Here is a 16,081-nt window from a genome sequence, read left to right on the forward strand (position 1 = left end):
ACCATCTTTTGGATAGAAAAGGTATTCTTTAATCAGATGGAAAGACAGATGGATATCCTCTGAACTGTATGGCAGAATTCACAGCAACTCACAAACTGAGAGATGCCATGATTTCCTGATAATATGCTTATAATACACAAAATATGCAACAAAATGGAATGCTTAAATAGGCATACTTTTGCTTAACATGTTGCTTAGCATCTCTTGATAACTACATCAATTGTGGATCAATAAAAATACACATATCACATCCCAGTAAATTTACTGAATTACATGAACATTTAAATATTTTATTATTCATTTGTAAGTAATCAATGTGAAGATGCAGAAAACCACAAATTAATTTACCCTGTAACACAGCACAGCAACAACAGAAATACAGTCATCTGGGGTAGGTACACACTGCTTTATGCAATTTATCAGGTAACATTCCCTTACCATCTGGCTAGGGGCCTGAAGTGGACATATTAGTGAAGTCATGATTAAGACAGTGATTAGGCAAAAAGTCATGAAACAGACTGAATTTGTAATAGAAAAGGTTTTACTTAAAATGACCTGTTACTTTTTCACTGACATTTAACCCTGAAGTGGAATTGGAATACATACATTTACCTTCAAAAGTATATTGTTCAAGTCATAGTTTTCAAATTTTTTACATACTTTTTTTTAGCCATTAACTAATGGCTAACTAATCATCACTAGATTGCTTGCATTAGTTTCCAGTGAACAGTTCTCGTACAGGAAAAATCTCATGTTAACACCGTAGCACCCTCAATCTCTCCCTTTCCCAAAGTTCTCTCATTTTAGTTACAAAAAGTAAATTACACTTAGTTACAAGTGTCAAAAACTGAGATTTGTGTTTTCAGAATGTATATTAGAAACCTTCCTGCAATAAGAATCTCGTAAATAACTGCAGGATGAAAAACCCTTAAAAATAACAAAGAAAAAAAAAAAACAGAAAACAAAAAGTATCAAGTAGTGCACAGAAGACCATCTGAATAGTAGTGATACTAATGATACATTCCACTTGTGATTAAGATAAAGTACACGATTTTCTTACGTATAGCAGAAATTCCAGACACACAGAAACAAAGTCTATCACTGAAAACCAAAATACACTTCAAATTCTAATTCTTTTCAAAGACTACCGATGAATCGATACAGGCACTATCAGCTCTAAAGAGTGCAGCATCCCCTACAAATATCACCTCAAGTGAAAAAGCTGCTCCACAGCTGCTTCTACATAGGCTATCTCCTTTTTTTCCCCTACACAAGCACAACAGCACATTGCAGCATTCCTTGTCTGTACATCCCTTTCATACTTCCCATAAAAGCCTTGCACACTAAAACAATGAGCCTGTGAAACCTTTAATATGAAAAATACACAAAACATAGGATTTTTTTTGGTACAATTTTAGCAATCTAAAATTAAGTACCTAGTCTAAGAGAGCTATACAGGCACACTGTCACCCAACAGTTTGGTAGTGGAATGAAGTGCCTTTCTGGACAAACAGCTTAGGGCCCACATTAAGGCAGGATGATTTCCTCCCTACTTCTGAGACAAAATACAACAAATAGCAGTATTAGCTTGTAATTTTGAAAAAAAGGGGAAAATATCCACTGTTCATTATCATGTATTATTTTAAACAAAACTGAAAAATTGAAGTTGCATGACTACTAAAATAAATTTGAACTGCCCTGAAATGAAAGTTAGGCAATATTTCTTTTACACTTTAAAAAAAAAATGTAAAGCAGGAAGACAGCTAAAGAAAAGACGGTATTTTAAAAACATGTTTAAAGTTAGTGGAACTGAAGAAAAAGTTGCATTATTCTGATAATTGTTTTTTTGTTTTAATGTTAGTTACATAAATAACGATAGAATTATTATACTATAATGTTCTATTATCTAATAATTATTCCAAGACATTTATCTGACACACAGCAATGTCAGCTCATTCTCAATGTTGTGAGCTGATGGCTCTTCTACTTTTAGACGTATTTCTGTACTTCATTACAAGTGACATTCTGCCTTTGGAAAAGTAATGCATCCACAATTAAACTAAAAAAACCCCCCACACACACACCCCCCGCAAAAAACCCCACCACAGAACAAAGACATTCCCACATGTTCCTAAACCTGAAAGAATCCTTCAGCATCATAACTTGTTTCACAATGCCTTTTACATCAACTAACATTAGGTCTCTTAGGAAAAGAAGCAGACAGAACTCAGGCTCCATCTTTTTTCTTCCTCCTCATTATTTCAGATTTCTTCCTCCTTTACTTTATCCCTGACTGCATTCTGGGCATGATCTGATGAAGAAACCATGTAAAAGCATTGAGAAATACATTAATTTGCTCTGCAAAAATAAATTACAAAGGGAGAGGGGTATACATAGCCCAAGACTAAAAAACAAAACCAAAACCAACAGTTGTCCTTAAACCTTGCCTGCACCACCCCACCCAGATACTTCTACACATCAAATAACACAAACTTTGCTGTCCTACTGTCATTTGAAAGTATTTTCCCTTTACTGCTATTTATAAAACCCCTCAAAATCATGAAAATCAAATTATACACACACCAGTTATCTACTTTAAAACTGCTCATGAGTGGCTGCTATTAATTTTTCTGGAAAAACACTGAAGCAGAAATTCATTTTCAACAAACATGTATATGCAGCCTTTGCAGAAAGACAGGAAAAGAGCAGGTCAAATACTTCAGACTTATCACCTTTGCTAATAACCTTTACCAGTAAATACCCTGTGGTCAAACTGCATTGCTAAGATGACATAAATTTAGAATCCAAAATCAGAGCTAGGAAAAAAAAAATACTGAGTTCTTTGTCCTAAAGCATGAAAAAGAAAAATACTATATACATTAGGTTTGCAGTCTAAAGAGTAGAAAGTGATCCAGGTGGAAGAACTGACCTATCTAAAAACAAAACAGAAACTTGCAAGGAGTTCCACAAAGCCCTTAAAAAGGCAAGAAAAAAAATAATATCTGTTCAGCTGAAAGGGTTAACTATACTGTACATGAGAAGACTTGCATAACTCATACAACATAAATGAAATTATTTTCGCTCTCTTGGAGGGTTCTTGAAAGACCATCCTCCTCCATCTGGCTGCTGCTACTTGCTTTCTAATGACAGTTGCAGGGCTTGGACAAGTAACCTCGCACAGCCTTCACTGAAACATAAAGAACACGGGGGTACATGGTAGTCGAATTACTACTTATTAGATAAAGAAACCAGGTGTGTGTCACATTGTAAGCATGTAGGAAAACATTTCCATAGTATACTTAAAGCTCAGACATCCAAACAAATCAATTCAGTGTAACAAGCTACAGCAGGTTACCTGATCCGCTGTAACCGTCCATGTGCACACACACATCCGTAGTTACCCAGGTTACCTTATCAACAAGGAATGAGGACTTTGACACAGGCTGCTAAACACATACACAGGCAGCATACACTACTCAGAAATTTAGGACTTAGAGATGCTGTCCGGTTATGTCTGCTTAATGAAATATCCCATAACACACCAAAACACAGGTATCTTATCCCCCCCTACCTGCAATTAGAGTTTTACTAGGGGGGAGGTAAGAGGAAAGGAAGGATGAATCTCACTACGAAAACGTCTCAGGTTTGTATTAATTTACATTTCAAGGCTGCAATGTCTGTAACATCTCAGAGGATCCTCAACAAAAGGGTTCATTTCACTTTCTTGCTAATTATCTCCTAAAAGCCTCTTAAAAACATAACAACCAACTATCCTAAGAGAATGCTGCAGGATTTTTAACATGTTGAGCTTCCATAACAGACAAACCATCCATTATATTCTGGTTTCCTTCTCATCATTTTTTTCCTCTATGATAGGATTACATGTTGAACTTGCCAAGTGGGCAGGAAAAACCTACGAACACTAAACTGTCTTGTAAAAACAAAGACCAACGAAAGAAAGAGGCAAGTAATGGGCTTCTCTCTCATTCCTTCTCTATTCTCATTTCATCAGTTTCTGTAAATGCACAGAGCACCTCCTCTCCTCTCCCCTCCCCTCCTGCTATGCAAGCACTGTCTAGCAGCCTCTGCTAATGTGGAAAACAAAAAACAAGCCATGGACTCTTTCAGATCTTCCACCCGGCATTTCCACCCAGAGAACTCAAGCTTCTCAAAGTCCAACCACTAGGAGGAAGGGTAAAAACTGATAATAAAAAAAAATGCAAGTATGAATTCCCTTCCTGTGTTTGTCAAAAACATACATATTCTCATGTCTGTATGGTATGAACACACACTGCAATTTTGCTATACAGCAGATTAAGGACAGTTTAGCAGCTCAGATACTCAATACTATAATTTTGTTTTTCTTAAAACATCTTATACAGTAATTTTGAAAGGGCCTGGAAAGGAACTGGCAGCTAATAGGATAGACAGCACTGTTTCATAACAGCTTGCAAAAAAAAAAAAAAATCAGTCTATTTTTAGATAGGTGAAAAGAATGTGGTTATTTTAAAAAAATCTCAGATAATATATAAAGTTGTTTTCATTTATAACTGACCACATAAATTGTGCAACTGATGTGTCAAATCAAGCTCCAGGTGAACAGTACCACATATTTAAATCCTCAAAAGAAATGTATGTGCATATACAACATTCACATTTTAATCTTTATTGCAAGATAATGCATCATGCTTATAAAAGCTTACTTTTTAATGAATGGCATTTAAATGGATCCCAGACAAATGCATCTTTTTCTAATTATGTGTTATAATCCTTCACAGAGACCTATTCATCTATTAGTTCAACTATGAGCATGTTTCGCTCAAAAACAGACTGCTCAGTTTTAGGGTGCTGCATAACATTCATATTGATAAAATAAACATCTATATTATATATGGAATTCCCCCACAGCAATGCCAACAAAAGCCTTTCTAAAAATCAAGTTAACACCTGTTTCCCATACTATATTCACCCCATCATCCTCTGTTATCACCACCATTTTATTAGCCTTGTATTTAAAAATTTTAGGCATCAGGGTGGGATAGAGATAAACAAATAAACATTAACATTTTCTTTCATTATTTTTAATTTTTAGGAAATAAATAAATATCTCTCAAAGCTCTTCTTATATTTCTCCATTTTGGAAAGGTGACTTAACAACCCATTCCCCCCCACCATTTTCTATATCTCTCATTGCTGATATTTTGTTATACTACAGATGGTGAAAGGCAACGCAGTTTGCTTCTACGTATCTTACACAAATATACTTATAAATCAAACTAAACTGCTCATTTTGTTTTTTAAAACCATGCATGCCACACAGCACTCGTTCATTTTGAAAGATGTCTTTTAGCCTGTCTCCTTAAGATAGCTTTCAATGCATTATGTCTTTCTATGCTGAGCCATTCAATAAAATGTACTTTAAATAATAATTTCAGCATGCAGTTTGAGTGCTTAAAATTAATAATTGTATTTTTTTGCCAACATCCAATATTACAATGGCAAAACAGAACGTTCAGATGGTCTTCTGCATACAGCTGAAATGATTACTGTAACTAATTTGTGAAAAAAATGATATTATGTTGCTCTGGATTTAAGCAATTTTGAAAATAAAAATATCTCCTAAAATTCAGTTGCAAGCAAAACAGAAGTAAGCAGGGCTGGATCATTTAAAATCAACAAAATGATCACCAGGAGGTTATTTCACATCAGAAAACTTAACGTACATTTAGTACCTCGAAATATTTCTTTAAAACGAAGACAGCTACTTGAAATTGTAATAACCTGATTGACAGATAAAATAATTGCTTTAAAAACACTTCTGAGTCATTTTGTCCTTACCTGCAGGCATGAACCATTACTGCATGCAGCGACTGCTCCATTTCCTAGCACAGACTTGAACAAGGATCACATCTATCTTACAGAATGTGACTAATTGGAGGATTTGCGATTCCTGAGCTACTTTGCAAAGGACACTCCCTTTCCACATAACAGGACATGAAACGCTTCACCAAGTTATATTTCCTATGCACCTAAATTGAAAGGAACCCTTTGCAACCGTGGAACGGTTTCCTGCAACACAACAAAAACGCGAGGTCTTTAAAAACGAATTTAGAAATCGAGATGCTGTTTGCATGACAGTGAAAAGGAGCAAGGTCTGCAACACCAGCACACACAAACCAGCAGCTTGCTGTAGTACGATTTGCATGCTGCAGCCCAGTAGGCTTCATTAAAAAAAATATAAATAAATAAAGAAATCTCTGAAAAAATGCACAAAGCTTAACCAAAAAGAGAGGTTCGATGGAAACGGTACAATAACCAGCATGCAATACGTACACAATGCTAGCGAACTTGACAAGGAAAAGAAAAAAAGCCCTGCGCCGCTGCTTGGCAATGCTACACCATGAATCGTTCATGCAAGAGATGCAGCTGTACCTTTCTGAAGAGGACGACTTCTCAGAGTTAACTGACATCAGCAGCTCAATCTTCTGCTTGATTTCTGGAAAAATCAGAAAATATTCACAACCGAGACCGCCTGCCCTCGCTTTCCAAAGTCTTATTAACCAAAGGATTTTATTTCCCTAAGCCCTTTTGTTCGGAAGGAGGCCGCAGGAGCCACGGTGCCTGTGCGAGGGCCGGCCCAGCCGCGCTCTGAGGGGACGAGGCGGGAGGCGGCGGGCCGGGCCGGCCCGCGCACATGACTGGGCACGGCGGCGGGCGGAACCATTCCGCGGGCGGGGGGGGGGCGCCTCTCCTCAGCCCCAGCCCACACGGCCGCCGGGCCAGCCTGACCCACGCCGCTGCCCGCGGGGGCGCGGAGGCGAGGTTTTGAGGGGGAAAAAACCGAAACAAAGGATTTATGGCACGGATTATCTTCCCGGTTAGTTCTCTAAGCTCCATCGGACACCCTCGAAAACGTTCCGATCAAAAGCCCTGAAAAATATGGCTCTTTGAATCATTTTTGTCACAAAGAATGAAGTATTAAATCACTACTTTCATACATGGGCTAGAAATCAGACAGCGGAAACACTACGCATACCTGGATTTTATTTTTTTAGTGCCCTGCCTCTAGTTTCCTCCAAATGTACTTTGAAAAGTAATATTTCATTTTCCACCATTTTTTTTAGTATCTATTAATTACCAATCTAGCACTTGTAACGACTAAGCGGAAACACCCACCAGGCTAAACTGGGCTGATACCTCATCACTGTCGTCACAGAAACCGCCTGGCAGCGCACCCCAGCACAGACACCCCGACCAACTGTTACTACGGGGGAGATGCACCCTTGTGCCGTCTGTCACTTGTCTCACGAGGTCCTGTCAAAGCAGAACAGAGAGACTACTGAAAAATGAAGTCACCAGGAGCTTGGGAGTCAAGAGGTTTGTCATGCAAAAAACCCAAAGAATAATGCCAAGGACGTGAGCATCATTTTAAGATGCTATCCTTGCAGGAGACCGTAGTGCCACCTATGGAAATACTGGTAAAACCTGTGCAACATTAAGATTATGTCCACTTGTTTACAACCAGAGTAAACTTCAACTATTAGGGATTAACCATTCTATGACCACAGAGCTTCAACCTGACATTCTTCTTTCTTTACACATATTTCAGACACAAAGCCTCAAAAATGTCAGAAAACAGAAGAATGAAGAGAAACTAGGGGGTTTTAGTGTTGGGTATTTTTTTAATCAAAGTTTAAAAACTGTTATTACTACTTGAATGAGTTTATCACCCTCGTGTTCTGGTGGATGAGTTACAAGTTAGCAGTGACTGTCACCTGGGTAAGCATATGCCACTTGCTCTTCCCAAAACATAATGACTGGAGAAACCTCCAAGAAGAATCTCAGTTCTCGCCTCCAAAGTAGATGCTTCCCAGAGCTTTCAAGACATGACTTTGAAATGTCTATATGTCCACAACTGGCTCCACTGCGTGACTGAAAGGACCATGCAAAACTTCCTTTACCATTGCCCATCCCAGGCAGCAACTGCTCCTCTGGTCACAGACCTCTCTGCCCACCCAGACTCATGTCCCAACACAGGCAGAAGTTCAACTACCACAGGAAAGTCCAGGCTGGTGGCTGGGAAACCTCCAGCTTGCTGATCTAGTCTCTTGGACTTCATTACTGAAAGTCCATAGAAGTTCTTGTTTAGGCCATGTGCATCTTTCCCTCTGTGCCTCAGTTCTCCAGCTATCAAGAGAGGATGACAACATCAACTCCCTGGGGTACTGGGTTGTTTTTTCAGTTAAAAACCAACCTAACAACCTATGATAAAACATCAGTGAGCACCCCCAAATACCAAATTATCTAATTTTGTACTCAGTGCAGGCTCAAAAATGGCTATTAAGACTTAGAAAAATGGCTATTAAGTACGGCTTAGAACTGCACAGTGGCTAAGAACTGAAAACACTAAATATCCACCCAATCACTGAAAGACCCACTCATGTTACAGTAAAAAAAAAAATTCTGAGATGACATTAAGCACTATGCTGTACTGCACAAAGGCCCCACGAACAGCTTTAATACCTCTTCATTTTCAACTATACACTTATTTAAAATTTTAAGATTTTTAGTGCAACACAGGACATTGGTGTTGATCATACAAATTATGCAATGCACTGGGTATATTGTTACTAATTTTAAAGATTGTTTTAAATAAGTGGAGGAAGGCTAACTCTGTAATAATAGGGTTATCATAACACAGTATTTTCTAACACATTTATGTTTAAACTGTATGAAAGCAGTGCAAAAGATCAAACAGACCAAAGAACAGTGGCACAGAGTGATCAGAAACATCTACTGCAGGACTGGTTGAGGTATTCAGAACACTGCAAAAATATTTCTCTGAGACTGCCTTTAAGAAAATTCAGAAAAAAATTACTTTCTCTGAATACAGACTACTTCATATTACACAGGTTAAAAGAAAGTAGGTGTACTTCTTAAGGACCAGCACACCTGCAATTCCTTGTGGATTCTCTCTTCATACTCTGACCCAATATGGTTCAACAAGAACAGGTTACTTTGTTACACATTGTGATAACACATTTGTGTTGTCAGTACTAAACGCTACATCACAGAAATTTTTGTGGGATGGAGGAGACTGAGGTTTGGACAGCTTTGTTGAGAAAGCTTATCCCTTTAGAACTCTACTTCTCCCCCACTCCCTTCTGTATGAAGGAATGTTAGAAGACAGCTCTCTTAGTTGCTTATCCTCTTTTTGGACAGAGATAAAATTGACAATTTGGAAGTACAAACTAAAGTTCATTTCCCCTACCACAGATCTTTGACACTGACTGCCTAAATATGTTCCTCAATATCATAATGCAACAATTTTTTAAATTCTTTCTGAACATGCTTAACCCTGTTAAAATTTAAAATGGATTATATAAAGAGATATTAACAAGGCAGGATTTTATGGCAAAACAAAATTCACAGAGCTTGGAATAAAGTGATCAACCAATCCATTCCATAAGCAAGCCTCCAGATAGGCTTTTCAACGGATGCCTAGAGATTATCACACTTACACTTTATGGCTAGCAACACACTACAAGACGTTAAAAATCAAATCCAACATGTAAGTTACTTCACTGCAGACTTAAAGCCCCTGGATGCTCCAAGAGATGCACAAACACATTTCTCTCTGATGGTATTCCAGCACATAATTTAGTTTTACTTTTGCCAACAAAGACTTTATCGCAGTAAGAATTTAAATAAAATGATACTTCACAGAAAAAAAAAAATATTCTAGCATCATTAACGAGCATTCCATTCCACAAGTTGATAAAACTTCTATGACAAGGCTTGGGGGGAGTTGTTTACTTCCTTTCCCCTCTCTGCTTCTCTCCTGTCAATTTGAAACATTTTCTTATTTGGGATTTACCTATCTTTTGTCTCTATCTGAGAATTTTGCAATCGGACCCATTTCATTCATTTTTAAAGGCAAATCTGTACCTTTACACATTCATACTGCACCCCCAAGGTCAGGCTGATACCACCATTATCCCTCCTGATACAAAACTGATCATGGAAATAATATCACCAAAATAAAAACAGATGAATTTTACACTAAGTGCCTTTTAGGGCATAAGAGAAAAATGGCTGCAGAAACAGCAATGATATCACTTGTTTATTTTGATTATTTATAAATTACACATCCAGAAATCTGGGCTCATTTACAGAATTTTTTAGAACATATAAACTGCATCCCAAGTTCAAATAAAAAAAGAAAAAACCCTCCAAATTGTGGTTACCCTACCACCCACTCAACCAGCCTTTGCAGCCCAGAAGAATGCAAATTACAGTAATATTTGTTAAACTCCAAGTAAAAAAAAAAAAAGAAAAAGAAAAGTTTACAACAGAGCAGCTCTTCCTGAAGGCCTCTTGGTTCAAGCCCCTCCAACTTGACACAGAGAAGTAACACTTCAGCTTTTGGTTAACCTCAAGTGCTGTGGCACAGAGGTAAATACTAGGCTATTCGGGACCAACACTCATTTACAGATTCAAAGGACAATATCTTTAACAGCTGTTATGAGTTAATTAGATAACTGTATTGATCAGTGCACAGATGTACAGTGAATCTCTGCTTAGCGAGTAAGCACTTATGATCTCACTGAAGATTTTTGGACTGTCCTGATTTCAGAGGTAACGAAAAGATGGCACTGTAAGTAGAACCATATCCAGAGGAATAGATCATAACACTCTGACTGAAAAAAGATGAAAAGGAATGAAAATTAGTGCCTGCAGATCCCAAAGCAGCAGCTAATGAATTTCCCAAGCCACAATGTAACAATAAATTCAGGTATATGGGCAGTGGTATCATTGTCACCAACTTCTCAGTCATTCCATGCACTTTATCAGTCCACTTTTGAGTAATTTTATGTTGTGTACAGATCAAGCGGCAGACAATTGGCTCTCATCCAAGACCTGAGCAAAGCAGATACACTAAGTCTCTAAAGCCCTACTATTCAAGCTATGATTGAACGAAAACAAAAAGCAAGTTCGGAAAGGCTCTGCGCTGCCCAAAATGGCTTCATAATCATCATGATTTTTATTTTTTTTTAAACCAAAGCAAAGCAGAGACTAACCATTTAGAGGAATCTGTGCTCAGACTCTTTATTTTTTTTAGCCCAGTTGTTTGCTTCCTCTGAGATGTTCAGGTGTAGGCTGTGGATTAGATCAGAGAAAAAGGCATCAGATAAAGTTAAAATGGGAAGGGATCTCCTTTTAGAGAGATAATTTGCTCCGCCAAAAAACAGGAGACCAGAGGCTTGGAAAAATGGAGAGCAGAACCCTACAAAAAGATGCTGGCAGTTTCTAAACTCAAAGGAGATTTGTAGGAGACCATCATGCCAATGGCTCCAAGAAGCCTGAAGTTTTCACAGCAAAACTAGAACAAACAACCTCAGAAAGGATAAGGGAAGAAACTCTCCAGACAAGACAAAGAGAAGCTATTTCATTTCAATAATGTGAAAGAAGAAGAAAAAAAAACTGATACGGGAATTGGGAACCTCTGAGGAATATATATATAATCAGGGAAAAAGAAAGGGGAACAGGTCTAGCCTGGAGTTTTATTTTTTTTTTTTACCAGCAAGAAAAAAAAACCCAAGAGTTCTCCACAACAAAAGAAAAAAACAACCCTAGCTGATGCTTATGTACAGATGGAAAAGTGCAGACAAGGTATACAACACTGCATAAACCGTTCCCCATGACATATGGGTAGATATCAGAGTCACCACTATTTCAAAGTCAACTGACAGAAGTCACTGTTTCACTAAAAACTTAATTGTCTATGCAAACAGATTATCTTGATGGTCTACAACACATTCATCAGTCAAGATTAAAATATCTTACTGACTGCACCTATTAAGTTTATCCAGGGCAGAGAACCACTGTTATAGAACTCAACTAATATAGTGCGCTTTTTTTTTTTCCCCTTTTGGGAGCAAGGGAAGAGACAAAGTGGCAGCTCAACATACTACCTTCAATTTGTTGCCGCATAAATCCCTGCCATACAAAATTCCACACATCCCTTTTAAAAAAAAGGTTCAGTGCTTTTCTTCCATTTTCTGTGCAGCGTATATGTTAGGACAGAAGCTCAAGATGCTTTTAGCCTTTCTTCTACAGTATCTTTGAACACCCCTCCCCATCAATATCCATCCTAGTCTATTCCCCATTGTCTTTTCCTTCTTTACATCACATTACTGTTACAGGTGCTTGTATCTTACATTTTGCCTATTAAAACTCTCATCTTGCTCTAAGTTGACTGTACTTCCAGTATTACTGTTAAAATAAATAATTCTACTTCCCAAAACCTATACAGACCTGAAAATACCACGCAAAGTAATTTAACCAAACAACCCATTCCAAGTAAATTTTCAGCCTTGAAACCATGAAATGCATTGGGGACTTCAGTATTACTAACATGATTTCATGTGGACAAAACTATGGTTTGAGCTGTGGATAGTTGTTGTACAAGTGACATCAAAACAGTAAAAAAGAAGGCAATAAATTAAAGTTCTCCTGATGAGGCACCAGGTCAGGACAAAACCAGGCAGATTTACACACAAGTTGAGGGGTTCACTCCTTGATCTCTTTTAGATAATGTACTTTTAAAACAAGAAATAGTTCTACAGAGTAAACTGCTGGAATCACATGCTCTGGCACCAGGGATTTCAAAATGGCACAAACACAGGGCAAGCCTAAATTTGATCAACATGTAAATGTTAAATAGGGTAGCACGGAAGCACAAATGGTATAATTACCCTAAAAGAAATCATTTTTCCAGATGTCACTAAGCTTTGAAGTGAGAAAAAAAATTAGAAGCTTTATGAACTTCTTCAGGTGTCTCACACATAGCACTCACAGCAATGCTGATAGAGAAGCCAGTGACTGCCTCACTGAAGAGTGACAGAAAAACAGCTGTTTGCAATCTCCTGTTGGGGAGATTACATTAATATTTTTAGTATCATTCCTCTTCAGTATCCTAAATATTTCTGCTCAGGGTATGAGGAAATTACAATAGACCTTTTAAGGTTATGCCATACTTGAAATATTAAAGTTACCATTTTAAAAAACACTTTACTTCAAATTGGTAAAGCTAACCCCCTCTTTTCCTAAAGGGGCATATAAAAAAAGTCAGTAGTATCAAAATGGACAGCATTTTAAACATTTAGGGACTGGATAAAAGATACAAAGGGAAGCACAGATCCTTTATTTGTATACACTGCACAAGTCCAGACACAAGCACCAACTAAAGCTGGGTCCCACTCGTGCTCAGCTCAGCAGGCATACATAATAGGAGTTGATATCTGCCCAGAAAAAAAAAATATATAGAAATCAAGAGAAAAAAAATCTGATGACAAGTATTTCATTTTCACTTGCATAAAGAGGAAGATGGATTTACTCAGTATTTACAGGTATATTAAGTGGACTTAATACTCTAACAATATTTTTTAAGAAACTATAGGTTGCATCTGATCTTCTAGTGATCTCAGAGATACAGAAACACTGATTTTTCACATTTCTGATATACTTAAAACTCTACTGGAATCATTTGCTCAGGTACTTTTAAAGAATATATCCATAGTAATATTACCATTATCCTTCCAAACTGAGTTTTCCATACCTGAGCTGAGGTTGAAGTAGAATAGTTTTACAAAATATTCTGAGGAAAACCTGTCTTCCTTCAAAATGGCTACCACCCCTCGCTGGTACTCAAGAGATAAGCCTAGCCTAATTCTTAAAGATTGACATCTTTCATTCAGATGATACTGCTAGTTGTTTAGCACTGTTCTCATTAACACAAATGAAGGCCAAAGCCAAACTGAAAGACAGTATACACCTTTAGTGGTAGCTGCTGCCCTGTTTTTGCAGAGGAAAAGAGAAGACCGTTCATTAAGAACTTACTGAACAATGGTATTTTATTGAAGAAAAATAGCAACACTAGTATTATCATTTTAAAACTTAATTTCACAGAATATTCACAATAAGGAGGACACAGAAAAGCATGGGACACAGAAAGGAATGAAACACAGGTAAGATGGAAACATGCACTGCCAGAGACCTCAGAGAGGAAACAAGAAGCTTGAGAATATCCACCATAAGGTCAAGTTTGTTTCTGCTTCTACAAAAGAGAAAAAAAGCATTCAAAATACACAGACTAATTTGCCTTTTACTTGTTTAAATATTTAGTTTCCAAATACATAAATATACAGCCTGAGTCATATACTTAATACCTCTGAAGAATTTTTAATACAGTCAAATTCTTGAGTTTCTTCTTTATGTTTATATATGGAAATTTTTGAAGGAAGTTTGTAGATAAACTTGAGGAAGCATTAGGTGTTTAAGAAGACAAGCATTAAGATACACTATGATTACTCTAAAAATGGCCCATTATAAACCCAGGGAAACAGAATTACAGTTAAACGTAACTATGCATTTGAATGTCTTTTAAGTCATCTCTGTAACTTTAACTAAGGCTTGTTGACATAATCTGGCATTTTATCTTTTGCCAGGCTGTAGTATTCATTAATAAAGTACTTACTGAAACACAAAAATGACATTAAGAGTTCTTCATTCTGGTAGTTCTCCTGGGTCTGGCAGCATTTGCTGTACCAGATGCACGCCCAGCACCAAGTTGCTTTTCCCTCCCTCCTCCCATGTCAGCCCAATAACCAACTCTGCCCAATGTGTGTTTGAAAATCTGTGGTTGTACAAAAAGCCATTCTTCAAAGAAAAAAAATACAAAATTTAAACTTCTTTTTGCATTACTATTTGTCAGACTAAATACCAGTAAAGCACACTAAAGAAAACATTAACCCCAAATATGACTGCTGGTTATTTTCTGATTACTTGTCTTTAACTGCAGTATTTATATGTAATAAACAATATAATGTAAATTAAATTAAATATAATATAAATAAACAAAATAATGTTATATTATTTATACTGTATTAACTATTATTTATATGTATTTAACCTCCATGAGAATGGTTTTGTTTGGAGGGGACAGGGACAGTGTTGAGAACATTTCTTAAGAGCTGCTGGAAAACAAAAAGCTTATTCTTACAAGTTCATCCATTCTGGGAAAAAGAAACCCGAAATATTCACTAAGTATGTTAAAGTGTATCCTCCTGTTCTTTAATATCAGCTGCCAATTCCTTCCTATTACTAGGCAAAAACCATCTTCATAGGGGAACAGTTGTACATAAGTAGCTAGAGACAGAACGACGTAAGAAGTTATTACTCTGTTACTTAAAACACAATAAATGATTAGCAAACCTTGTCTAGAGCAAGGCAAATGGTTTGCTGAGTGTGTATGGTCAGCTATTCTGCCAAAGCTGAAAAAAATTCAGTCTCCAGATCATAATGGCAGTGTTAATTTTTTCACACCCTCAAACTACATCACTTCTAGCATCTTTACTGTCTTAACTCAGTAGACAGAATGGATAATTTCTGACTTCTAGTCTGCAATATTTCTAATTTATTCCTTTTACAATCTAGTGTACAATTGTTACTGTGTTAGGATTCTTTCAATAATAGCATTTTCTTTCAGGTCTACAATTTGCCTAAATGCCTTAAGTGCTATTCAAATACTATTATTTTTCCACTCATTTGCTATGTGCTTTTTTTCCAAAATTCAGGAAAAAAATTGTTCTAATGTTACAGAATGACAAATTAAATTCCAGTCTGAAGAAAAAACAGGTTTCTATTCACCCAAACTGAGTCAAGCGTATGTTACCTTCTAAAGTCTAAAGCAATGACTCAAAATCCTGCACACATTCTGACTCCTGCCTTTCCAAGGAGATGAAACTACATGATTTACCCAAAAGGATTAAACTGGGTCACAATTATTGAATACATGTTATAACCTTAAACTCCACGTTAGAATTTCTCTTTAGCCTTACTTCTTATTATCATTCACTGTTCTAAAAAGCTTCGTGGTTTTACTTCTTATTACATATTGTACAGTTAGAAATCCTTGTAGTAGAAATATTTTTCAACTGAGGTATTTTGACAGGATATTCACACAATGTTTTTCAGTATATTCTGTCAAAGTTTTTATTTTGTGATCATCACCACCACA

At 36.9% G+C, this 16,081-nt stretch overlaps 1 protein-coding gene across 5 annotated transcripts in view; it reads right to left on the minus strand.

The window, feature by feature from the left end:
* The window catches only part of SRPK2 (SRSF protein kinase 2), a 148,795-nt gene that overhangs the window by 95,397 nt on the left and 37,317 nt on the right, over positions 1 to 16,081 (minus strand). Inside the window, exon 3 of one of the 5 annotated variants that reach the window (XM_074869942.1) lies at positions 6,433 to 6,496. The exons of 3 other annotated variants lie outside the window; for them this stretch is intronic. In XM_074869942.1, coding sequence (XP_074726043.1) covers positions 6,433 to 6,470 — 38 coding nt within the window. In that variant the 5' untranslated portion in view covers positions 6,471 to 6,496. Of the gene's footprint in view, positions 1 to 6,432; positions 6,682 to 16,081 lie in introns of those variants that run through there. One more of the 5 variants, XM_074869941.1, reaches the window with a different exon arrangement.

The sequence above is a fragment of the Strix uralensis genome, chromosome 5, assembly GCF_047716275.1.
Source record: "Strix uralensis isolate ZFMK-TIS-50842 chromosome 5, bStrUra1, whole genome shotgun sequence".
Classification (NCBI taxonomy): Eukaryota; Metazoa; Chordata; class Aves; order Strigiformes; family Strigidae; genus Strix; species Strix uralensis.